Source organism: Zonotrichia albicollis, chromosome 2 (assembly GCF_047830755.1).
Source record: "Zonotrichia albicollis isolate bZonAlb1 chromosome 2, bZonAlb1.hap1, whole genome shotgun sequence".
In the NCBI taxonomy this organism is placed as follows: Eukaryota; Metazoa; Chordata; class Aves; order Passeriformes; family Passerellidae; genus Zonotrichia; species Zonotrichia albicollis.
Window position 1 is genome coordinate 25250583 of NC_133820.1, and position 27289 is coordinate 25277871.

Sequence of the window (27289 nt, forward strand, 5' to 3'; positions counted from 1 at the left end):
CAGATCACACTCTTCAGTCTGCATTTGTACCTTCTGGTATGTCAGTGATTCTCTCAGTTATCAGATATGTGAGGGTTTTTCTGCTCTGCTATCCAAAAAGCTTGGTCTTCCTTTCTGTCTGAACTTTCAAAAGGTAGATTCTAATCTTCTCTTTGTTCTCCTCAAAAGACTCCGCCAAAAAACTTGCTGTTCATATCTGTTACAGCCTGTTTCAAACCCAGCAGTCCTGCTGAAAGCATTCTGGTGCACTTGGTCCTTCTTAAGGCGTCAACGAAACCCCCAGGACAAGATGTCTGAGCCAGTGGGACTTTTTATATCACTAGATTTTTTTCAGCAATCAAAACCAGTGTGTCTATCTGATAGACCACCTGTGATACAGTGAGTGGTTGCTTCAAGGACTCTGCTGCTGTTGTCATGATGAGCTGTCCAGCCTGAACTTCATAATGGTACCAAAATATCCAGAGCCACTGCTCTAATCTGCCCTAATGATAATTTGCCCCTGCCCCTGAATATTAATGATCAATATGACATCAGTCTGGGTGCCACAACAAAAAGCAATATTATGCCTTTACCTTGATTCTGGTGCAGACATGCAGCTAACTTTCAGATGCTAAACACCAGCCCAGATGTTCAGCTGCCTGTGACCCAAGGCTTGCTTTTGCTGTGGCACAGCTGTGATGCCTTGGCTGAGTCTTGCTTAGAACATTCTTGTTCAGCTGCAAGAAGGAGTGTAGGCTAACACCACGTGAAAGTAAGCTCACAGGCAGAAGTGAAATTGTAAAGGCAGTAACAGTTAGCCGGGAAATGCTGAGGAGGGGCAAAAGTTGCAACACCCCAGAAAGAAGAGAGACTCAGCAAACAGCAGCTTGGCCAGATGAGAGATCATGATCCTCTCCAAAGAGTCATGGAAATGAAAACTCCCCTCCAATCAACAGCTGCCTACCTGCTTGGTAATACTTGTAATAATTAGCTGAAGTTGCCTGTATTTAAGAACTTAAGTCATAGTTGATACTTGAGTACTACTTAGCTGAGTAGCCTCTTAGTTGTACCTGTGTAATGTATGTCTTGGTTGATACAAATACTTGCTGTGTTTCTAAACCTTGCAATCTTTTAGCATAGGAGAAGGTGCCCAAGGTAAAATGACCCACTGAGGAAAGGCTGCAGGTGTGAGCTCAAGTCCTGGCTCTCTCCCTCCTCCCACTCTGCCCTCTTCCACTTCTTGCCGCAGTCACACTGCAAGGCCTAAAGTTACCAGATGCCACCAGCTAAAACAGAGCTGGATAACAGGCATCTCTAGCTAGAGTTGCTGTCTAACAGAAGGGATTGCTGTGAAGAACTTTTTTCCACGACTAAGTGGTATCAACAGGCCTTCTCTGATCCTATTTAAAGAGAGATTAAACCGGGACATTAAATTCTGACAGGACTTCTTTAGTCAGAAGGAAGGAATCAGCTCTCACTAGAGGGCACATTGAGCTTGGAGTTTATACACCCTGTTTCAAATCAGAATGATAAGGTGAAAGGTGAAAACCAGCAAGGTTGAAAACAGCTACCCTGTGTGACTGAATTCTCCTAAAGCCAGCTTGCAGCATGCCTTTAAAATGCTTCATCCCCTTGACATCACAGACTATGGGGTAGGGCGAGGGGTTGTGTTACTTCTCTGTAACACAACCCCCTGTATGAAATAGAATTTCATAGAGGGAGTTGTGTTACAGAGAAGTATGAAATAGAATTCTCTGTATGAAATAGAATTTTTCTGGTGTCTGGTACTATGTCTACCAGCACTGCAGAAGAACAGGAGCCTGGGACAGTCCTGACTGGTACTTCATGGAGATAGGGAGAGGAGGTAAGGAGAAAGAAGGGAGGAAAAGTATCCCACAGCAGGCATGTTCTTACTGATTGATGGGAAAATTCTCCACAAGCTTTAATTTAAAGGAAACAACATACAGTATAGAGATCACTGACAGAAATTCAAGAACTGCTCCTACACGAAGACTGGGAGAAATTTCTCATTAACCATCAGGAACAGTATCTCCACATGCATTTGACCACTTGACTTGCACCAGGGCTACGTCTATACAGTGCAGGGGTTTGTTTTGAGGGCAGGTATTTCCAGTTGTTCACATTTTGGGCTAGCTCCAGGCTAGTCCCGTGGGCACGGGCAGCCTGCTGGCAGCTGGGGGGAGCTCCAGGTGTTCTCCTAGACCGCATCTCCCCCTGTAGTTTCCCGCAGTCGGCATCCTGCTGGAGTGCTCGGGAGGTCAGCCCCCCCTGGGCAGCTCAAGGCATCATTAGAAACGCGATTAGGAGATTTGCTTCACGCCCAGTAATCCAATTTAAACCGTTACTGTAGACACAATCAGAGCGACAAGCTGTAAAAATGCATCCCTGAGGAGCTGTTTGCTTTGTGCCAGGCGGGGAGTGGACTTCGACGCAAGCTAGAGAACCAGCCCAAGGTTCCAGCACGGTGTCTCCGCGTGGAGGGCAGGGCTCAAGAGCTGCATGTGTATATAGCCTCACATGCCATTAACTTACTTGTGTTGACAAGGACGAAATTCAAAGCAAAAGGTACAATAGAGTAATTTCACTGAAATTGTGATTGTTGCAACACACAGGAGCACTGTGTGCTGAGATGGGAGTGTCCACCTGGCAGGACTAATAGAGTAGGATCTGAGCAAGGACTGAGAATGGCACCCATCGCCTGCTTTGGTTTACGGTTTTTTGTCTACAGGGATGGTTTAGAGGCGAACAAACCTTGATTCTTGCTGTTTATAATATTGGTGATAGCAATCTTAAATCCTATTGGGGACTGCAAGTGAAAGGATGGAAGTGGTAAAAATATTCAGTAAAAATTGTTCAGTCAAATCAGTACCCAGGACGGGCTGCACTGTGCATTATTCCCCCCGATAAATCACAGATCCCCCGAACCTTCCAGATGTGTGACTGCTGCTGGAGTCAGCAGGGTCCTATCACCGCTTGCAGATATTCCTTAAGGCAGCCGAAACAATACATCCTCCAAAGTCAAAGACGGATATATATATATATATATATAAGATTGTTATATATTTATATATATTTAATATATATTTATATGTATGTATATTTATGTATATATTTATATTTGTGTATTTATGTATTTATGCATTATATTATATATATTCGTTATATTATATATATAATATTTTATTATTTGTATATTTATTATATTATATATTTACATAATTTTATATTTCTATGTTTTAATATTATATATTACTTAAGGCAAAGAAATTCGTGCGCTAATAATAAATCGCAAGCCTGGCAGTGAAGGCAGGAAGCAGCAGTGAAAGCGCGATCCGAGCAGAGCCAGCAGCTGTCGGGAGATTGGCGAGTGCCGTGGGGCTGGCTGGGTGCGGAGCGCAGGGCGCGTTCTCAGTGTGCCACCTAGTGCCCGCGGGCACCGAGCCTCGCCTCTCCCACTGCACATCTGGGCCTGCCAGATGTTGGGCCAATGCCTCAGCCTGCGGTGCTGGTAATCTGGTCATTGGAGAAGGTGAGAGGGGGTGGGCTCAGCCTGTAGGGACCACTTGTCCTTAGGTGGAGCCCTGAGCATTGCACAGGGAGATTCACTTTGTAATCTGTGACATATCTCACCCTGTGGCTGCTGCAGTGAATTCCTCATCTGGGAAAAAATGTGGAAACCAAGGGGTGTGTGTGTGTGTGTGTGTGTGTGTGTGTGTGTGTGTGTGTGTGTGTCACAATTATTTTATCATATCCCTTTTTTTTTTCTCTTCTAACAGGGGTAGGGAATTATCTCAAATACAGTGATTTTGCCTTCATTAGCAGAACTTCTCATGATATGGTACTGAAACCCCTGGAGAGACCATGGAATAAAAATAAATTAAATGGGGATGAACTGCTTTTTCCGTCATGGCTGGAAAAAGCCGTTCATCCCCAAACAGGGGATGAACAAAATTCAGCCTCTTTTGCTATCCTGGTGACAGTGTGCTGGAACCTCGGAGGCTGATGATACCAATCATCTCTCACTGCAATTTAATTCATGCAACATGGTTGCAGGGGTTTCTTCATCCAGCTTCAAGTGGTAGAAGAGTACAGAAAGAAGATAAGAAAACTTAAAAGTAATTAATCATATGGTTTTAAAGAAAAAAACAAACAGCCAGCTGACACTGAATCACACTTGTCTCACCGCTCTTTAGGAGAGAGTTTCAACAGGATTGCTTACTCAGGTGGAGGAAGAGCACGGATAGCAAGTCTTATCTCAGCCACAACTGCTTACAGAGAGGATTTACCATAGTGCCAGGGAAATCTGTTTAATCTGTTGGTGGAAATCCTGCTTGAGGATGGGATAAGATCAGTAATAGTAGCCAAATTCTATTAAACTAATAAAAGACAGATCACTTCCTCAAAAAGAGCCATTCAAAGAGAGGGTTTAAGTCTAGAAAATTAAGAATGATCAATCCAAAGTAAATCCTTTTAATCTCTCTCCATTTATCAGCATTCTTTTCCTTTAGGGAGAGACAGGCTAAAATTGATGATGGGTTGCTGGCAAAAGAGTAGCATTGTCTCTTTTTTAATGTTACAAAAGCAATTCAAAATCCCACTAAAATCATTACAAGAACAATTTTAATTCATTCCTTTGCAAAGGACACATGAATGCAGCTTTGCTGCAGAAGCTGTAGCCCAGGGCTCACCTCAGAGCCGATTCCTTGTGGCACCTGGCTGCTGCTGGCTGCTGCCTTGCAACGTGAGGAGCCACTTTGGCTGTTCAGGATCTGAGCAAAACACACACCTCCCTGTGGCCTTACAAGTGATGCTGTCTGCTGGGACAGCCCCAAACAACTGAGCAATCTGTATTAAAAGCAGAGAGTGGCTTGAGACTGCTACCAGCTTCCAGAAGCCACCTGCTTTTCTGACACAGTTACACTGACAGCAAAGACCATCTTAGACTCTCAGTTACTTACCTGGGGCTCAGAGCTGCCTTGGGCTCCCTGCAGGCAGCCAATCAAGGAAGCATCTCAGAAGGGGACTGGCAGATATCTTCCATTTCAGTAAAGACCATTTTCCCCAGGTGGTCTGGGGCAGGAGACTGCCATCTTTGGGCCTCCAATAAGAGAATTTCAAAGGGAGGAAGGAGCATGAGAGAAGAGGTGGCCTGGTAGAAAGCAGCATGTAACCAAAAGGATAAGAGACAAAGAAAACTATTGGTTCAACTTCATCTCCTTAACATCATTTCCCTGGCTTCATCTGCCAGATGACCTAAAGGCTTTGATCTTTCTTTACTTATACAGTGTGGGTTCTTCAGCAACTCCCAAGGCAGCTGGCACTGCAGGAAAAATGATCCCCAAGTGCTGGAACCCTGGATGCTGAGAATTTTAAACTTTCTGTGCACAGACCCACAAGACAACGCTGCATTTGACCTGGGGCCGTGGAGAAGGCTTCCAAAATTGATTGATGGCACTGGGATTACAGGTGTGGAGTTTGAATAGGAGTGTGTAATATCACAGGGTGGAAAACTTAAAGGTTTTAAAATATAGCAGTGTATATAAAACAATATGGAGGTTTTAGGGTGGTGGCTGCTTGTTTTTCTTCACCTTCTTCTTCATGGGTTTGGGTGGTATTTTGTAATTGGACAGAAAAGTCGGCATTGTGGGACATGAGTGGCTAGTTATTGGGTTAAAAGTGAAAATAATTTAGGTACTATTTCTTAATTGGATAGTTTAGCCTTAAAAGACTTTGTAGAGAAGGATAACAAGCTATTTTGTAGCTTGTTAGTAGAATGCTGTAGAACTCACCACTTGTAAGACTGTAATACAGACAGGAAATAACAAACATTTGAGGCCAAACACAAAATACCATCTCTAGCTCTTCAATCCTGACCTTGGCAGAGGCAGAAAGGAAGCCAAAAGCCACCAACCAAGTTGCCAGGTGAGTCTTTTGCAACACAATAGCTGCTCAGTAAGAATCAGAGTGAAATGGGCAGCATTACTTCACCAGAACTTGACTGTGATCTTTTTTAAAAGTAGAAGCTAAGGTACATAGGGCAAACAAACAGCTTCAGGAAAATAAGCAATCATCTCCAACCTAAATCATGAGTGTTAATGTATCAGCCCCTCTCACTCACTTGACCATGCTCTCTTTACCACATTAAATACAAGCAGTGTGGGGATGCTCGACACAAGAGGGGGGAAAGAAGGTGCTCTCACAGCTCTGAGATATTGCCCATAGCCAAAGCAACCACATCTGAGGTGAACAATTTCCTTTAAAGCACAGAAGCCACAGTAGCTGATGTCATAAACAAAAGTAGGCACTGAACAGATACAGAGCAACAGAGAAAGGGATGAGACTTGCAGCTCAGAATTTCACAAGCAACAGTAGTTCATAAGCAATGAGCTATAAAAAGCAAAACTGACCAAGAAAGGGAGTAATCTGCTTGCCTGAAAATGCAAATCCCAACCACCTCTGTGCAGCAGTTCTGCCAGTGTGAATGGGCATGGACACACATCACAAATGCTTCCTCTGTGAAAGAAGACAAGCAAACCCTATTTACATTCATCAAAAAGTGCATTGAGAAGAGAAAGCTCTAAACCATTATGGTACTGGAAATGTTCATAACACATTATCTAAATGCCAGAGATACTGGTCCAGTTAGGGAATTCCCAAGAGCTGACTCACAACTACCTGGAACACAATTCCTATCTCAGTGCAAACTGTTCCATAGATATCTGTAGACCAGCAAGAGGACAGAGCTGCCCAGAAAGAACCACATTTCTGTCCCAGGGCTTCCTGAGGCAACCTTCTGGCTAAAGAATGCTGCTTGACAAAGCTTTGGGAGATGAGATGTCTTTTAAATCTTCCCTGCCTTTGATGGCTTTCATTTTTGTGGGAGGCTCTGCTTGGAGGGCTTAGGAGTTTAAAGGCAATGCTGTGACAAAAAGCAAAGCAAAGCCCCACGTACCAGTCATGGACAAGCAGAGCTTCAGCACCACACTATGTGCCACTGCTCCCCTGGCTGGAACTGGACCTCTGCTAGGCTGCCTGCCCACTTGGAGAGGGCTCTTCTCCTTGTCAGGACCTGTCAAGTCACACCCTGCTTGTCAAACACCACAACACGCACCAGGACTAACACCTGGGTGGAGCTGGCTACCAGAGATTAAAGTCTCTCCTTTTGGAGCCCTGTGGTGACAGGTCTCTGATGCACTGAGTTGTGCTGGTGCCATGCTCTAAGCCCAAGGGTAGCAATGATTACCAGAAAAACTACCTGGATTATACCAGCTACTGTCATCCATTAATACAGAATTACAGAGTATATTGAGTTGAAAGGGACCCACAAAGATCAAGTCCAACTCTCACATGGATGGCCCATACAGGGATCAAAGGCACAACCCTGGCATTATCAGCACCATGCTCTGACCAGCTGAGCTGTGTCAGGATGCTGGAATTCAGGATTGCTGAAACTAAGGTAGAACATTTGTTTGTATTTTCCAATTACATTTGTTTCACTCATGTGCACATCTGCTTTCCTAATTAATTGTCCTGCCTGGATATCCTTTCTTTCTAAGTACTGTAGGGTATTCACATTTCTAGGAATGATCTGAAGCATCAGAACATGGGTGTCCTGAGAAGGTGCATTGGAAACTTGCAGAACTTAGGCTAAAACCCTAATCAGTTTGTTGTCTCCCTTTAGGGAAAATAGAAATGAGTAATTCTAGGAAAGTCTGCATTAACAGGAGGAAGAAGAAAGAAATACAGCACATTTCAAATTGAAAAAAAAATATACCCACAATCCTGGAAGACAATAGTTGAATTTTATAAAATTATCATTTAAAAGTATAACTCTGTGGAGAAACAGTCTAAATAAATACAAGAACACCTTACACAGCAGATACTAATACTGAAGGAAGAGTAACAGAACTCTGGAGAAACCAGCTACAACACTTTCATGCCAAAGAAATTAGCCCTTCTACCATTAGCCTTTACATAGGTTTTGATGTTATACCATGTGTTAATTATTTCCAAATCACAAGTGCAAACACTCACCCTGATTGGAAAATTAGCAGATTTCAAACTCAGGTAATTTCACCTAATGAGGAACTTGTTGAACTGAATTTAACAATTAGCTCACACCCTTTGCTGGCTGGGTATGGAAGGCTAGAGGGAGACACAAACTCAAAACTCACCTTTTTCAGCAATTGGTAATGAAGGATTAATATGAATTCAAAAATTGTTGCCATGCTGCTTCTGGTTCCTGCTTTAACTCTTAAACCAGGGATTTGCTAAGGGTGATAGATGAGGAGGTGCTGCCTGTACTGAACAGCTCTCCCTTTTGTTAGGCACCAGACCTCAGCAAATGGATTTCACAGCTTAAAAGAGTTAAACTCCTGATTTATTGGTCAATATGCACAAGCCGTGGGCAGAGCTGACAAGCAAAGGTGCTCGCCACCCTTGATAAGCACTGGAGCAGCCAAGAGGGGGAGGTTTGGCTTCTGTGCCTGCTTGGAGAGGGCTGAGCCTTGACACTGCTCAGCTGCTGTTGTTGGGCTACTTGGTGTTGCTTCTACGGAGTTTTGAATGCTTTTTTTGTGTTGTTTTTTTTTCTCATTGGGAACCCTTGAGCTGCTAATTGTCTCTGAGTCAATACTCTGTCCCTTGGCAGCAGCCTTCCCTTTCTCCCTGCAGCTCTGCTCTGCAGAATGTCTGGCAGCACTTTCTCAGAGCTTAGCAGTTCTCCAAAATGTCTGCACCATTTCAGCTTGTGTGGAAACTGTTCCTTAGTTCCCGGATGACATCTGTGATCTCATGCCTGAATCTCTGGAGGGGACACTGACACTTTTCAGCTGCTAAATTGCATTAAGAAACAAAAGTGACTTTATCCTACCACTAGTTCTCTACATATGCTGTGATCCTACCTGCATCAGGGATGTTGGGCAGTTCAGCCCTAGAGAATGGGGCCTAGGTGTGGTTGTGAAGGGAAAAGACACCTGCAAATGGAAATTGCCTTGGAACAATTCTCTCTCCTTAGAACTGAGAAAAACTGTCCAAAATATTGTCAAAATTTGTCTGATTTTTCTCACAAAAATGTAAAGGCTATTGAATAAAATCTTCCTGTTTTTCTGTGCACTTTCCACAGCAGGGATTTCTTTTCCTTGTTTGAAGAACAGTAAAGGCTATTCTGAGACTTCAGCAGAACACCAACTGCTCAATTATTTCTCAGGATGAAGCATCAGCATAGGTGTAACAAACTTCTTTTGCATGCAAAGAAATGGCAACAAATAGAGAAATGGAGGGGAAAGAAAGAAAAAGAATATTCTGCAAAAATAGGTTTTGAGCTTTTTCAATCTACTGTTGTGATTATCTTCATATTGTCAACCAGCACAATGCAGAGACAGTCCTCTAGATTTCCCTGCTTTTGCTGAAACAAAGATGCTCATGCTGATTCAGACAGCTGTTAGAATCACCTAGCTAACATTTTGTAAGGCATCTAAAGCAGTTAAGAGATCAGTATGTTATCTAACCCCCTTCCCCCAAAAACTGTGTCTTAAAAATAGTCATCCATTTTACCTAGGAGCTAAGGAGGTGCAAGCAGATTCATGAGCTGTCCTGAAGAGACACGTGAATGAATGGCTGTCAGCAAAAGCAGCACTCAGACTGCTTCTGAAAGGGTAAGGAAGCCAAATGCCTCAAATTATTCAAATGATTGAATAGGTGGAGTTGTTGCAACAGACCCATTCTAGCATTTGCATTAGGTGTGTAGCAAATGACTGCTGTGTTCTCTGTTACCCCTGAGTCTTCAGGGCTTCTCTACTGCTTGCACTAAATCTACCTGTGCCCTAACTTGTCCAATTTACCACTGACCGTATTCCAACAGAATCACAGAATGTGCTGAGCTCAAGGGACCCATCAGGATCATCAAGTCCAGATCCTGGCCCTGGACAGGAAATCCCCAAGAATCACACCCTGTGCCTGAGGGCTTTGTCCAAACAATGTCCAGACTTCTTCAAGTCTGTCAGACTTGATGCTGTGATCACTTCTCTGGGGAGCCTGTTCCAGTGCCCAGCCACCTTCTGGATGCAGAACTTTTTTCTGATATCCAACCTAAACCTCCCCTGACTCAGCTTCAGGCCATTTCCTTGGGTCCTGTCACTGGTCACAGCAAAGAAGAAATCAGTGTCTGCCCTTCCTCTTCCCCTCACAAGGAATTGTCACTGCAGTGAGGTCTCCCCTCAGTCTCCTCCAGGCTGAACAGACCAAGTGCCCTCAGCTGCTCCTCACAAGGGCCCCCTCAGGGCCCTTCACCATCTTCCTGGCCTCCTTTGGACACTCACTAAGAGTTTAACAATGTTACCCAAATCCTCCCCCTGCTCCAGTTCTGGGAACCATGGGATAACAGTGATTGCTGTGGGTGTTTTTTCTTGGCTTTTCTTTGGAAGCAGATACTGCAGAGAAGGTAGGCTCAGGCTGTCCCGGGTGTGCAGGCATGAGCCTACACCCCTGCACATCCTCCCTGATGGGAACCCACATGATTTTTTCTCAAGCAAGGGAGAACAAGGCAGAGGCAAATGTGAGGGTAAAGGAGCAGACAGGAGGGTGGGATGTAGGGATAGGAAGCTCTATAGCCAGCAGAGCACCTCTTAACTCCTGAAACACATCCTTTGGCTATTAAGTCATGAGACCTTTAGTGAGAGGCCATGAGAAACACAAAGGCATGGCAGAACTTGCCTTTCAAGGAGGTTTGCTGAGGGAACCTCTTCAAGGTTCCATCACTGGCCACGCTGCAGCCAACAGGAGCCCACACCAGCTTTCTGAAACAGGAGGCATTCAGCTGGTGTGGCTTTAAAGTTAACAGCTTGAAGTACAGGTGGAAAAGAGGAGCACAGAGCAGCTCCTGTGTACCACCCCACTCCTGCAGCACCACAAGGTGTTACAGATTCCCCCTTGTGTGTGGGAATGCATTCCCCTGCATGACACTCCAGGAGATTTCATGGCCAGTGCTCACCCTCCTACCTGCATCTTTAGCACATGGACACCCAAAGCACATTGCTCATCTTCTCCCATGTTCTAATGAATTCCTTTCATGTGCCTGAGGCCTCTTAAGCCTCAATCACACACCTCTGTGTATGCTTATCTCTGTTTAATGTTGTTAATCACAGAAAACACTGATAATATTACCTTTACCCTTCCTCACACAATAATCCCAGGCAAACATAGCATAAAGGGTGTGCACTCACCCTTACAATCATTATTTTACTACAGCTGTATAAAACCAATTGTGAAATTTATCTTGTAGCTCTTGTCAACTGTTTCCAAATACTTCAATCACAAACACGTAGTTGAAAGTGATGTGAAAGGGATGGTTATCAGAAGTGAGACTGAAGGAATGTCTGGCTCTCTGTTTTGTTTTCCATCCCCAGACTGATTAAGGTCCAGCTTGGAGGTGGTGACTTGCAATGTTTTCATTTCAGGAGTACCTGAATGCAGGCCCTGCAATGGAGTCCAGCTCTTTCCAGGCTCCTCCATTAGGCAGGACACTATTGGGCTGAGCCAGAGGAGGGCAAGAGACTCTTAGTTAAAAAAAAGGAAAACAAAATTTGTAACAATAAGGCCCACACATTCTGCTACAGTCACATAAACTGTAACTCAGAAAAGCTCTTGGGAATGTGTTTAAGAAAATATATGTCTAATTTTGCTCTGAAAGGGTTTCTGTGTAAGTAAGTGATGTTTGGAATGAGATCTCCATGACTGTACACAGTAAACAGATTTGCTGCCAAATCCAAAGTCTGTTTGACAGCCACCACAGTACACCTTATTGCTGAAATATGTCAGATGAAGGTCACAACAAGTGTTAAATACCTATCCAAAAGCATAATAGCTAGCAATATCTATGGCTAAATCAGGCCCACACTGATATTGACAAGATACATTTAACAGACATGGCAGACACCAGCCCAACAGCAATGACTGAAGACTTTTGCTGTGCCCCAGCAGCCTGCTCTGGACCTACAGACACAATTCTTACACACCCCATCTGTCTTCAAATGCACTCTCCAGCTACAGCACATGGATCTGCTTTTCCATGCCACAGATCCCCCCCATCAAAGCATTCCCTTGAACCACTACAGAAAGCACAAAGATGCTTTACCAACTCAAAATATTTTATTTTCGAATTTTGAAGCTGATTGTACTTGCAGCCAACCATCCCCAATGCTGTTATGAAATTCAGTATTGCTCTTCAAGCCTGTGTATGGACCCATGGCCTAGATTGCACTGATATAAAGCAACATTAGGAATATGCTAATAGTCATAATGTTAAAATACATTAAGAAGATTTCTCATGTTAAGAATAAGTTAGCTGATCCCAGCTAACTTATTCTAATACACTCACTCTAATGCAGAGTAAAAATTTTCACATTAATAATTTTTCAAGGGAAAAGTGCAGATTCTCTCAAATTAATGCAGTCCAAGAGTCTATATTGATTTCCCAGACTGCCTACTTAGAAAAAGAGATTAAATATGAAAATTGCATCAACCATTTCAAACAAAAAATAATTCAAGTTTTCTACTATTATGGAATCCTTCAGTTTTAAAGAAAATATTTTTTCTGACCTCAATCAGAAAGAAAAAACATTTTAAGCCAGCCCCAATTTCGACTTCAGGTGGTTCACCAGCTGTTTTCAGTATATTTCATTTCCCACCAATTCCCAAACAGAATGCAACGTTTTAATTCAATGTGAGCCATAAATGAAGCCCTGCTGTGTGCTGGAGTGGGTCCAGAGAAGGGCCACAGAAACGATGGGAGGGCTGGAGCACTTCAGCCTATGAGACAGGCTGAGGGAGATGGGACTGCTCAGCCCAGAGAGCAGAAGGCTCTGGGAAGAGGCCACCTTATTGTGGCCTTCCAGTGCCCAAAGGGGACTACAAGAAACATGGGGACACCCTTTTTGTTTTATTGCAGGGCCTGTTGCAATAGGACAAGAGATAAATGTTAAAACTACAAGAGCATAGATCTAGACTAGATATAAGGAAGACTTTTTTACAGTGAGACGTGTAAAATGATGGAATGGGTGGCCCAGAGAGGTGGCAGGTGCTCTGTCCCTGGAAACATTCAAGGTCAGTATGGATGAGCAGCCTGATCCAGGTGAAAATGTGCTGCTCACTGCAGAGGCTTGGACTGGATGTCCTTTAAAGGTGTCTTCCAACCCAAAGTGTCCTGTGACTCCAGTCTGCCTGGCTTTGTTCTCTTGCCCTTCCCTGGACACACTCCAGCACCTCAATGCCCTCTTTGTCATCAGGGGCCCAAACCTGAACAAAAGGTTTGAGCTGTGGCCTCACCAGGGGGACAGCCCTGCCCTGGGCCTGCTGGCCACACTCTTGATCCAGGCCAGGTGCCACTAGCCCTCCTGGCTGCCTGGGGACACGCTGGCTCCTGTCCAGCTGGCTGGTGACCAGCACCCCAACAGCCCTTCCAATGACTCCCATCCTCACTGTTAGTGCAGGGACCCTGAGTGTCATTATCCCCATTTACCAAGCAGAGAACCAAAGCACCATGAGACATCACAGACCAGAAGATATCCCAGACTCTAACTCCTACCTTCCTTTTCTAGGCCAGTGACAGAGAACCTGCTGTCCACAGGAAGAACATCTGACATATTTACAAACAGTAAGAGTGTATTTACCAATTTAGGAGGTGAATTGACTAGGAATGTAAAAAGTCTTGCCCTAGAGAGATCATTGTCTCTGTAGCTGGAGAGCCCACATGGACTTGAAAATTTCAGAACAAAGATGAGATTGTATTTACTGATCAGAATTAGCTAGGGTGAGCTCCTGGTGTAGAGTGAGAGATGATCTATTGTAATGGAGGAAGCATGGAAAAATGCTGTGTTGGACATATGACAGCGATCCAGGGTGAAATAAGCTTTTTTAAAAGTCAAAAAAGATGAAAAATAATTACTCTGGAATTAACTCTAAATCATAGCCATGCTAATAGCTAAAAAATAAAACTAAAATTGTATTGTAAGACAGGTTGGCACCATCAAGTGCTCAGTAACAGTACAAAATGGTATAAAATCTTAGTAAATTACATGGTGGGAAAGCCCTCACACCATGCCCACATGGCTGGAGAATCAGCAGGATTATCTCTACTGGTCTTTCAGTACTGCAGCTCACAGGCACTCATGGCATGCTCTGACATGGACAGGGGCTGTTTTTGGTGCAAGAAGTTCCTGAAGCTGATCTTACAGCTCCTGCATTACAGGAGCACTTCTAAACCTTTGGCAATGCATCTTGCACAGCTGCACCATTCAGGATAACCTCAGGACTCTGCTTCTTGTCCCCAGGTTCTTCAGCCACGCACTCCGGAGGCTCCAGGTCGTGGTATTTCCTCCGATAGAACACCCTGGAGATTACAGTTATCAGAAACATTTCCATGATGAGCAGCTGCTGGGCAATGTCTGCCAAAAAAAGAAAAAATTATATAAAGAAAAGCCCCCCAAAAGGGGAAATTACTATCAGACAAAAATTGAATAATTGGCTTATTAATTTTTACCTGTGCAAAAGGAACAAACTCTCTCATCCTGCCCCTGTGTCTCTCACACTCAGCAATGAAATCAGTTACAGAATTCCAGTATTGCCCAACAATAAGAATACAATAAATTATGCATCCAAAATATAAGAGATTTAACAGTAATTATGCATGTTGATTTCTTTTCCTCTCATTTCTGATTCCAGCTCTTCTCATTATCAAGTTGTTCTCTACAACCATGACAGCTATGAAACTTTTGTTATTGTTTTTAAACTAAAATTGAGATTCTCCAAAAGCTAGTGATACGATGAAATTTGTATTTTGGGAAAACACCAGAGATTGCCATCAGCAACAATGAACTGGTACTTTTATAAGTCAATGAAGAACATTCTTCCCCCAAAATACTTACATGATCCTCTGGCTGTAGAGGAGAGTGGTGGAGCACAGGGAATAATTTTTTGTGTAGCAAATATGTTGATAATAGTGGTCTGCAGGTGGTTCAGAATGACAATAAACTGCACCAGAAACAGAAAACAAATGCCTTAGCTACCAGAAAGGGGTTTACAGTTCACACAACAATTCTGCTTTGATAACAGAACCTCCTTTGCCTCATTCCTCCTTGCTTGCCCTCCCTTTCCCCCCACCTGCCAGCAGGGTGCTGCCATTCTGCAGAATTCATCTTAAGGTCAGGATGATATTGCTCTGAATAGGAACATTAAATTAATCCTGGACTTGAAAAGCATTTGTTCTCAGGCCTTCATTTGGGAGGTACCTTATACACAGACCTCACAGCAGGGATTTCAAATAAGACTGAGCTCTGAATAGTAGGTAACAATGTTTAAAAAATGATAGTTAATTTGACCTATGAGCTTATGTTCTTCCTTAGTGGAAAAAAGACTCAAAGAACATTTTTCCTGTTGTCTCCTCTTTTTGCCACAGCAGGGAGATGTTGTGGTCCCCAGATTATGAGACTGGCTCTGCCAGAAGGTATGAGGGACTCTTCACAGCTCGAGTTCATGAGCCACCACTTGCTCATCCCATCACATTGAGCCAGACCTTTGCTGCCATGGAGTTGTCCAAGTGCCTCTGTGGCTGCTGTGGAACTGCCTGAGTTAAACCCTCACATCAACAGAGTTTGCCATCCCAAACCTGAATTCACCCTGACACAGCTTTGCAGGTGTGACCATCCTGTTTGCTGCCTTTATTAGTGCTTAACAATTTACCCAACTCAGTGCACCAGCGTTGATGCATGTCCTGTCCAAGGAGGAGACATTTCCAAGGATTCTGCTGGGCTCTCTTCAGAGTGATGTGGAAGAGGGTGGCTTTGTCCCTGTGCTTTTTCAATCTAACCTATGTGGTTCTGGTCCTTACTGTTTAATGATTTGCAGCCAGTATTTTCAGTATTATCTAAATCTAAAGTGCAGAATGGCCAAGAAAAATACTGTTAAAACAGCATATTGTGGAACGCTGGAACAGTTCAAACAACAGCTGCCTGCACAATGCAACATCTCTCTGAGGTGCACACCAGCATTTGAACATTGCATTTCAGGATACCACAGCTGCAAAGCTTCCTTCAAGCCCCACAGAAAGTGCTGTTGTGATTTCAGTGATCTAAAGATAGACAGATTTTACATGGCTTTCACATCTCCAGCACTCCTGAGACTAGAGGTGAATTGGCTCAAAGTAAAACTGAACAGCAGCCAAGGAGAGTGCTTGAAAGGGATGCAGCTTTAATCAGGTAAAAATATGGCTTTACACAGTGTATTTAAAGGGAAAAAGTACCATAAATTTTCAGGAAAGGAGCAAGAACAAGAAAGGCAGAGTAGTATCAGCAGTTAAGAGAAATACTTCCCAGAAATATTAAAGTTCTCACCTGATAAAGAGCAAATTTTGGGATAATGTTCTTACACTTAAGGAGAATCCTAACTTTTCGAAACATGATTCCTACCACCCACAGAGCACAAAGGGTGAGGGCACCAATGAAGCAGCTGATCCACAGTGCAGGTCCTTTGGGAGACACCTGAGAAGCAAATCACACAACCTTATACAACCTTTCTTCAGTGTTTCCAGGAAGAAGCCGTGAACTGGATGACATTAAAATGCATTTTTCTATCTGCATGAAAGCTGGTGGCAGCAGCAGTTGCTGGGTTTTGCATGGGGAAGTGCCCAGTGCCAACTGGAGCATTGGCACAGGCTCTGTCCTGCAGGCACCAGCACAGGGACGTGTCCAGCCTGGGGAGGTGCCAGTGACACAATCCTCAGTGTTGCCATGGCCAGCCATGGAGTGTTTGCCTTTTCAGAGACCCCAGCAGCACCTGGCAATGCTCAACAGCTCACGAGAGCAGGTTCAGCCTGACATCTCAGGTGGGTACTTCATTTCATACCATGAAACAACAACAAAAATATTGCTTTTAGTCTGAGTTATCCAAGAGGCGCCAAATTATTATCAGATACAGATTTCTACATCAGCTTGCAGGTTGCATGGTAGAAAGCAGAAGTACAGTACTATCTTTTCATTTTGCACAGATATGAAAATCACCATGTCTTGCTGGAAAACACAGAATTAGGCTTCCTGTTAACATGCCAGTACATACACTTATTTCTTAAGGCTGTCCCTTACAAAACACAGGGCAGGTACATCCCACAGGGCAACTTGCAGTCCTGCTATTCTAACCATACCAGCTGGGAAATGTATAATCTGATGCCCAACCCCCTCTGATGCTCAATTTCTTTCCAAGAGAGCCAAGGAAGGCAGAAATCAAGGATGTCAGGAAATTACATGCTTCAGGTGTCAAAAGAATATAGTAAGGACTCCCTTGGAAATGGTCCCAGATGTCACAGTTTAGTTGTAGGCTAAGATAGTTACATCAGCCCTGAAACCTATGGATTTTGACGACCTTCTCTGATTAAAATAGTTACTTACATTGTAAAGAACATAATTGCCATTAGTCCAAAGCACTATTGATAAAAATACGAGCACAGGCCGAAAGACAGCAAACTGAAAGGTGCCCAGCTTCAGCCAAAAGAGGGTTTGCCTGGATAAAAATAAAAAAGCAACAAAAAAAATAGGCAAAGATGTATTAGCAGCCTTAATGACATTTTCTGGATTCTGTCAACTGCAGAACTTTTCCATTCCTCTGTAGCATGTGGCTAAAATCTGGGGAGGAACAGCTTCAAGATTAGAAAATATTTCCAAGAATTTCCCAGTGTTTATTTAATAAAGTCTCTACAAAAATAGTACTTTTCTTGCTCTGCAGCAAGTACATACTAACCAAGGCTGGGCAAAACATGATGTCTTTCTCTGCCCTGAAGCCAACCAGGGAGACAGGAGCTGCACAACCGGTTCCTGAACAATGATGTATTTGCTCTTGCCTTGTTGCCTTATTATTGCAGCCCTCCCATGAAATTGGACAAATCAGCCTGTTCAGCCACTTCCTAGTCCTGTGGTAGATCAAGGAAGGGGATCACACAGCCCTAGGTGAAAGGACTGGGGGTTCCTCAGTGCACCTTGAAGAGCACCATGTAAGATCCGGGCTTGTCCCTCTGTGGTCCAACAGAAGGAGGGAACAGCCTCTAACTTGGCAAATTGCACAAGGCCAGCAGGAGAGCTCAGGATTCCTTCGCTTTGTCACTGTAAAGTGGGTCCAGAGCACACCTGTAACCTGGCCAGGATTCCTTCACTTTGTCACTGTAAAGTGTGTCCAGAGCACACCTGTAGCCTGGCCAGGATTCCTTCACTTCTGTCACTGTAAAGTGTGTCCAGAGCACACCTGTAACCTGGCCAGCCAGCTCTGCAGCCCACCTGGAGAGGGGCAGATGAGCTTTCTAACAGAGGGCATGGAAGCTGACTGACCTGAGCTCTTCTGCTTTCACAGGTGAAGCTGCAGCTGCTACAGCTGCCTCATCTTTCAGTCTGTTATTACTGTGCATTATTTCTCATATTTTCAGTGTTGTTTTCACTGGAGTTCCTTGGTCCCTGGCATCAGAGATGTCTCACAGACAGGAGGCTGCCATTTAGTGTGCTAAAGGATACAGCTATGAAACAGGAATTACAGGAATTGCTCAATGAATATAGCTGGTAACCACAGGATTATCAACAGCACAAACCCATGTGGAAAGACCTGCAATGGGCCAGTGTGTGCCTTCTCAAAGATTTATTATTCCCAGAGAGCTTTAAAGAATAGTGCATATGACAAAGAGTGCAGTCACAGCCATGCCATGAGCTGCTTCCCTTGTTAACACAGGCCCACCTTTGCTGATCACCAGATCTCTCCTGCCACATGTCTCCCTGTGCATGGGTTGCCACACTGCCTCATCTGTACCTTGTTATTTTCCCCAGGACTGCAGATATGTATGGGTTTTTTAAATAATTAATCCCTCCCCTGGGATAGCTCCCTATTTCCCCATAAGATCCCTATGGAAGGAATGTGAGACTGACTTTTCTCTCATAGCTTGCCAATATCTTTTCTTTAGAAAGGTACCCTGCACTGGGAAAAGGCTGGAGGTTAGAAGCAGAGAGCAGATGGGTTTCCAGTGCTACAGATGCTGGAGAAGGAGGCCTAAGCCCTCTGCAGAGCAAAAAGCCTGGGGTTTTTTTATCCCAACAGAGAGCTGTCCTTCCTGCCAGCAGTAGCAGGCACTGTGTAGCCCCTGAAGTGAGTCCATATTAGCTGACATCATACTGCATAAGCTGCCACTGGGCTGAACCACAGCAAGGCAGAGTAGGGGATCCTCTCCCAAGCTCCCAGCTGCTACAACCTATACTCTATTAAAATAAAATTATGGAAACTAAAGTTTGAATTCTAATAGCCAATGAGGCAGTTTAAGGAAAAAATGTTGTAGTGAAAAATTAGAATTTTTGAAAATGCATCAGAAACCACTGTGCTGTGTTCTGTTTGCTGCTTTTCTTTAAGCAGATTGTACAATCCCCTGGGACACTCAAGTCCACACCCTCACAAAAAGGTTTCTTTTCAGTCCCTCAGGTTTTGTCTGTAATGAGAGAAACAGTCCCATGCTCTGTGTCAGCAGGAAAGCTCAGGGAAACACAGGAGGCTTCCAGGCTGTGGAGAGGTGTGTGAGTGAGGGGGTGGCGCTGACCAGAGGAGGCAGTGCCAAAGGAGGACAGGTTTATGTTACAGCATATTGGCTCCTGGAGCTCTCCATCCTCACCCCCCTTCTCAAACATGCTTTAATAATAAATTTAGAACCAAAAAAGTCTGCTTTTGCCTCACCAGACAATGCCATTTCATTGAGAACAAAGCTTAACAAGAATTACTTCTACTTTTTGTTCTAAAAATTATTTCAACCTCAAGTAGTTTTAAAGTCAAAATCAGAATGAAACATTTCCATTTTATCAAAGTGAGAGAAATTTTCTATCAAGAGAGCCTCCATTTGACAATTCTGCTTGTTAAAATACCCAATCTTGAGACATTTGTTCCCTTTTGGAACGAAAAGAAACTGAAATGTCAATTATTAGGTTTTCTAGAGTAGAAATTTCTCCACCCACACACCTCTGCATTACAGAAACTAAATAAATTAGTGGTGGTGTACAGCCCCAGAGAGAGGATGCTGTTTAAAATAAACAGTTTGAGGCATCTTGAGACTGACTTTTGGGAAGCTTTGCTGTGAGCCTGGCCCTGCGGAGCTGGCTGAATTCCAGCAGCCGTTTCCAAGCTCCTTAAAGGGAATCCTGAAGGGGTGGCTCACCTGGTGATGGGCACACGAGGGAGGCAGAGGCAGCAGCAGCAGCAGGGGCCGGTGGTGATGGTGAAGTGACCATTTTCAAAGCGTCTGAGCAGCACCTTCTGCCCTCCACACTCTTTAATCATCATCATCAGGAACTTGTGGATAACTATGGCAAAAAATCTAGGAGAGGGAGAGAATTCCAGCTCAAACTTGTTTGTGTGTCTCATATGCCTGTGCAGGGCAGGGCCACCTCCTGTACAGGGTTTTTACAGCTTGTGCTTCCCAATCAACAAAAGCTCTAGCTCTATCTTTGAGACACCTTCTGCTTTCCATCACCTTGGAGGAGCAGTTCTACCCTCACTGAAGGAGGAATGAACCGAGGCACAGAGCAGGTGTGGAATTTCCCAAAGCTGCTCTGGTGAGCAGAGTTGCAGTTAAAGCACAGGCTTTCCTGGCCCCTTCATTCCCCATAAGTTATCTAGTTCTCACTAGTCTGGACCTTTTAGAACAAGTCCTCTTGCTCCTCAAACATGGCTTTCAACCAACAAACATGGCTGGGTTCACATAAGTAGCTATCGCTGAATGTGCTGGCCCGGGCAGGGTGCGGTTCCTCTGCAGACAAAGCCCCGACTGCTGCAACCCCATCTCTCCCTCCCTCCCCAGCTGCACAGTCTCAGCCCTACCCAGGAACTGCAGACTGTGCCACCAAACATGGAAACCCAACCAATAAAAGAGGTCCTCTGCTGCACTGCCTGCAGCTTGGGCAAGGGAGGAGAGGGAATTTAAACATGCTTGAAGTGCCACAGGACTGGATTGTTGGAAGTTTCTGGCAATCTGCACTACCTGCACACACTGGCACATGCCAGCAGTATTCCCCACTCCTGTGTTGTCCCTCCTCTGTTACTCATCTCCAGGTGTGGAGTGCTCAGGGCCATGGCACATCCCCACTCAGTCCTGCCATCACCCCCAGAAGGCAGGGAGCACATTTCTCCCTTCTTCTCTGTGCATGCCAGAGCTGTCATGCTCACACATAAAGTGCTTTCATCAGGATAACTGTGGAACATTTTTACCCTGATGTGCTCACTGGGGGCTCACTTGGCACCATTAATAACAGACCCCCATGGCTCATCATTGGTAAAAGTGCAGGGAAGGAGTCACAGGCCAGACTCTGATTCCACATGGCATGCAGAGAGAGGAAAGACAGACTGCTGCTCCAAGGAGACTGTCAGTGCAAGGAATCAATTACATGTGAGTCACAGATCCTTCACACTGACGTTCCCACACTGGGGGGACTGGAGCACTGGGAACTGTTTCAGCATTTTCCACCTCCCAGGAAAGAGCTGCCAAGAGATTTCAATTCAAACAAAGAAATTACTGAATTGTTAAATTTACAGAATTACTGTGTTACCAAGAGCAGCAGATGTTGAAAGGGAAGAAATTCAGGGTTTGGAGCAACACCTAGACACAAGCAGAACACTCACATTCCTGCTGTGAAATCTGTGAACATTGTTGAGCGAGGAACCCACATGCCAATGCATGAAGTAGTGGAGATCACCTGCAAAGAAAAGGGAGGAAGGTTGTATGAAGGCCAAAGAGCTCATGTGGCCCCTGTGGATTTTCAGGGAAGCCTTATTTTCAGCATTGAATTTTATCTCATTTCCATGTTGGCTTACTGGAGCTGCAGCATTAATCCAAATTATGATTGATCTTTTGGAGGAGGGGATTTTCCTGTAGATGTAGACTGCTTCCTCTATAAACACCAGAATGGCAATGAGTGTCATCAGAGTCAAGGTTGCAAAGAGAAATCTCCCTGGAAGGTCAAGGCCTGCAGAGAGAGAAAAGGAAACAGTTCTGATTTATTTCATGAACTTCTCAAATATTAATGTAACAACACCATCTCTGAGGGGCTTCTTTGCCATATTCCTGCAGATACTTGCACTCATCCCTAGTTACACAGGCAGACACTGACTCCACAGAACCCTTCAAATACTGAAGTTCATGACTAAATCTTTCCAGGATCCACAGACAGCAGGCAGGAAGAATACGCCTTCACCTTCTGAAAGCATTATGCAATAGTGCCTTTCAGAAAGGGGGAGTTCCAGGACAAATATCCTTAGATGAATGTAAATATGTAGCAGAAATAAATACATAATCTGGGAACTTTTCCAGGCAGGCTACAAGCAAACACGTATTCATTCAATATTAGTTCTCTGCTTCCATCATATGCTCATAGGCATGTTACAAGTAACTTCCTTAGGCAGGCAAACTTTCTAGAAGCTCGGTGGGATTTTGTAGGGTACACGAGCAATGTAAGGAAAAGTCCCTGATATCCCAAGCCTGAGATTAAACTTGGTGTCTTCACCAAAATCTTTATTGCTTCTCCCTTAAACACTTCAACATTTACCCATAGATTATAGGTTTTATCATTGATACTGAGTATGGGTATGAACTTTGACCCACAGCTGACAGCTGAAGGGCATTTTCTCCCAAGGGATGTGTTTCCAGAGACAGAAAAAGGCACCGCATGCTAAATTCAGGAGAAGTTCATGCTCATCATCCGTACTAACTCCTGCCGGACCCGCAGCCTATCTGAAAGCAAAGCAGAGCCTCTGCCGCAGCCCCTTTAATCCAACCTGCTCAAAAAACCCCGGCACTTCCAGATTTGGCTGCAGGCGGGGCAGGGCACGTCTCAGTGACACCTCCGCTCCTTGAATCTCACCGGAGGGGGCCCGAGGCCCGGCGCGGCTCCAGGGCCGGTTCCCGCCGCAACCCCGTTCTGAGCCAGCCCAGCCGAGCCCGGGCTGGGGCCGTGCTGAGCTCCCGCCCTGCGCCGGAGCCTGCTCGGGCCCCAGACAGGCGGAGGATCGGCCGGGACAGGCGGGTGCCGGCCTCCGAACGGGGATTTCCTCGCCGGGGAAGAACGGCGAAGGGGCACAGACAGGGACAGGGACAGGGTACAGGGGATGGGCAGGGACAGGGGCACAGGCAGGGACAGGGGCACAGGCAGGGACAGGGACAGGGACAGGGACAGGGACACAGGCAGGGACAGCAGCAGGGACAGTGCCAGGGACAGGGGCAGGGCCAGCTTCCCCCCATCCCGCCGCAGTGGGTGCCGAGGGCGCTGTCCCGGCTGTCCGGCCGGCAGCCCCCTCTCCTCCCGCCCCGCACTTACTCCGGAGAAGCTCCTCCGAGTAGGGCGGCTCGCTGGAGCCGCAGGCCGGATGCAGGGTCCCGTTGGCCTCGCCCTCCATGGCTGCGCGGAGCCCCGGCCGTGCCGGGCTGGGGTCGATACGTGCCCGGCCGCCGGTCCCGGCCGAGTGCGGCGGCGAAGCGCGGCGGGTGCCGGCGGCCGGGCCCGGTTAATGATTACCCCGGGCCGGGGCGGGCACGGACCGAGCCCGCGCTGCCTCCTGGCGCCCGGCACAGCGGCACGGACAGCGCCGAGCCCGGGACAGTGCATTACCGGGGACAGTGCATAACCCGGGGCAGTGCTGAGCCCGGGACAGTGCTGAGCCCGGGACAGCGCCGAGCCCGGGGCAGTGCTGAGCCCGGGACAGTGCTGAGCCCGGGACAGCGCCGAGCCCGGGGCAGTGCATAGCCCGGGACAGTGCATAACCCGGGACAGAGCCGAACCTGGGACAGAGCCGAACCCGGGACAGTGCACAGCCCGGACAGTGCCTAGCCCGGGACAGCGCCGAGCCCGGGACAGCGCCGAGCCCGGGACAGTGCATAGCCTGGGACAGCGCGGCCGCCCCGCCTGGCACGGGCCCGGCTGTTCCCGATGGTCTCCCTGTCTCTGCCCGGCCTCGGAGCTGCTTGCGGCACCCAGCCGGCCCTGCCCGGGCCCACATTCACAGCCCCGAGCCGGGTCTCGGCAGCCGAGGGCCGCTGGAGCAGCCCGGGGGGTGGCAGGGATGCGCAGGGCGGTGTTCGCCTTCCCTCCAGCCCCAGGGCATGGGCAGAAGATGCTGTGTCAGTGGGGCAGGTGTTTGAGAGACTCTTCATGGAGCCTTTCACCAAAGGCTCCCCGATCCACTTGGCTGCAACGAGGTGAGACGCTGATGGGGAGAGCAGGGAGGGCAGGAATGTACTGAGAGATTCTCCACTTTCCCTCTGCTGGAAGGATCCTTTCTGCAGCCCGAGCGCTTTCAGGCTGTTTCCAGGGAAAGGGAATGCGTACTGTCATGATGGGATTTGGTGACCCACCAGGTTGTTCAGGATACTCAGGCTGAAAGCTGGCCAGCCCTAATGGTGACTGCCTGGGTGACAAAAGGACAGGGACACGCTGTAACAATGAGCACAGAGGGTGTCCAGGGGAAGGAGGACAGTCCTGATCACCTATGCAGTGATAAACGATTGCCACTCATGAAAAAGATCCTGGGGCCACAGTGGACAGTCTTCAAAAATGACAGCAAGAATCAGCATGGGACAAAATGCAAAGGACTGTGAGAAATTTGTGGATAGAAAAAGGAAGACACAAAACAGCTAAGATACATATGGAGGCCTCCCTACGCCATGGTGGTGTTTTAGAAAATTGAACAAATTGAAGTGGGCAGGTGAGGAATTTAGAGACATTTTTAAGCACGAAGAGCCCTGTGGTAAGAGCTGTCCTCTTGCAGTTTTCACAGGATTTCCAAAGGTTTTACAGGAAGGACAGGCCAGACACTGAAACACTGCCAGCAGGAACACGAGGATGCAGGGGAGAATGGGACTGCTTACTGTCTAAGACAGAGGTACCCAACTGAGAGAAGGCAGGCCCCTTCCAGAGTCGCAGGATTTGGGAGCAAGACAGATGAGGCTACTGACAGCCTAGTCTGCTGCTGTCAGGAGAACTTGGTTACAGATCACAGTAATTTATTTTGAGTCCTCTTTGGCATTGCTGATGTTGTTTTCACTGCATTGAGAGATGAGGATGAAAGCCTTTCACCAGAAGGGATGTGACAGTAAGTGGCTGTTGGAATGTGGTGTCTGCCCAATTCTCACATCTGCCCAGAGCATTCTCTACCCAGCTGCAGAAACACACAGGCAAAATCCATGAAACACTATTCCAGCTTATTTTCTATTTGAAAGTCTGTTTTCTCATCCTGAAGAAACATTTGCTGGTAGAGAGGAAAATTACCTCAAAAGACCATCCATTTTCTACACTGTTTGCTTGATTTTTTTTTTAACCAACTATTTTCAGGTGGTCACATATTCCAAAATGTGACCAAAAACTCATAAGGATTGCTGAGATTTAAAGACAGCCAAGGCCTTTGAATGTTCTTCCTGAGCAGACACAACAAGATTTCCATCTGTTACTCTTTAGGCTGCCAGCCCCTGAAAGCTAAAAATAGAACCCCCTTACCTGTGAATTCCTTTTTCTGAATGAGGCAGATTTGGCAATGATTGTGTTGAAGACTCTCATACACTAAGTGTAAGAGACTCAAGAATTCCTTGAACTCAAGAACAGTTTTGGATTTGACAGTATTATTTATACCATTCAGAAATACCAGTCTGGAAAAAATACTGCAGCAGACACTGAGCATGGCATTAGAGAGTTTCCTGTCTCAAACCTATAGAAAATTAACATGTTGAAGTTTAGAAGTTAAAGATTAATTCCTACCTGCTGCTGTAGGGGTCCAACTCTCCAGCTCTTTTCTTCTACTGGAGCATCTCAGGCAAAACAGAGTCTAAAAAGAGACCTATTGTGATTCCTTTTTTGTGTAGAAACACCATTTGCCATTTTTGGGTCAAACATTGGATCCACTTCCTTAAAAGCTGCCATAGGTCCTGGGGGGAGCGTGCATCACCTCTTCCTCACATTCTGGACTGTGTCTTGGCAACAATATTTGCCTGACAATGTTTAAATGTGATAAAGCAAACTGAAGAATGTGCCATGATCCCTCAGTTACCACACCAGAGGTCTGCTGCTCTGCGCTGCTCTGTGCTCACTTTCTTAGACCAGGCTCTTCAGCTCTGCCCTCTCTGCTCTGCCCTCTAAGCACCAACAATGAATCCTTTAAATTCCCATAACTCTGAGTATGTTTTCCTCCCAGCTTCACTATTCCAGTTTTTGCTTTAACCTTTTAGTTCAAGATATTGTATTTTCTGTGAAAAACCAATGAACTAACCAAACCCCAAAGCCACCTTCCGCACTGGATAAGTATTTATAAATGGATCACCTATCCATTTGGATGCATCAAGGGATTGTCACAGGTCCTCAGAATAAAAGCCACCTCTGAACACAGTTCCCTTCCTCTGTTGACCAGGAGCTGTAGAATTCTTTGTGGTTCTGTCCCCTTCCAGACACTGCCCAGCTCAGCCTTGTTTCTTCTCAAGAAACCTTTGCTTCTGCTTTGTCCCTTTGCTTCTACTTGTGTTCATCTTTTAAAGAGCACTGCAGGTGCTTATCTTTCTTCCATTTTGTGATGACTTTCATTTTCACCCACCTCACTGCAGGGATTACTGGATCCTCTCATCTCTGTGGAACAGGAACAGGATCCTCTTGTGGTCATTGTCCCATGGTGTGGGGTCCAGAGGAGCTGATGCCATCGGTGGCATCTCCCTGGAGGAGCAATATTGGCCTTCAGAAGGTGACACAGCCCCTCTACCCCATGTTGGGGGGCCAAGCCTACAGATAAAATCCTGATGTCAGCCCTGGCTCAGAAACTGAACAGCAGAACATCCTGCAGTTATCTCACAGGACAAACTCAAAGCTCCATTGCACAGGATACATAGGATAAGCTATTGCCTTTTGGTTGTAGGAAGGGCAGCAGACATCAGCATCATCAGTGCCCATGGGAAAGATGGGAAAGATGGGAAAGATGGGAAATGCAGCCCCTTTCACAGAGTCCTTCAGTCTGGGAAAGACCTTTAGGATAATTGAGTCCAACCACAAACCTAACACTGGGAACAGTTCACTTCTTCTATAAAAGAATGCAAAAAATGTTTATTACATAAAGTGTGTGAGAAAGTTTGTTACAAGAATGTAAATATCAAAAGGCTTAGAACAACTTAAAAAGCCAGGGTGACAGTCATGGACCTCCAATCACATGGCTCAATCAGTGAGTTTGACAGACAAATTATTTGAGCTGTTTAACCTCCTCCCACTGC

At 45.7% G+C, this 27289-nt stretch overlaps 1 protein-coding gene across 1 annotated transcript; it reads right to left on the minus strand.

Moving 5' to 3' along the window:
- Nucleotides 1–13979: 13979 nt before the first annotated feature.
- Nucleotides 13980–23718, minus strand: LOC102065938 (organic solute transporter subunit alpha). Its single transcript, XM_005484409.4, has 8 exons — nt 23370–23718; nt 21871–22022; nt 21679–21752; nt 20219–20377; nt 17436–17547; nt 16386–16532; nt 14922–15027; nt 13980–14441 (listed from the first exon to the last, which is right to left on the minus strand). The coding sequence occupies exons 1-8, from the start codon at nt 23446–23448 to the stop codon at nt 14254–14256; spliced, it is 1017 nt and encodes a 338-aa protein (XP_005484466.2). The 5' UTR covers nt 23449–23718; the 3' UTR covers nt 13980–14253.
- Nucleotides 23719–27289: the final 3571 nt, after the last annotated feature.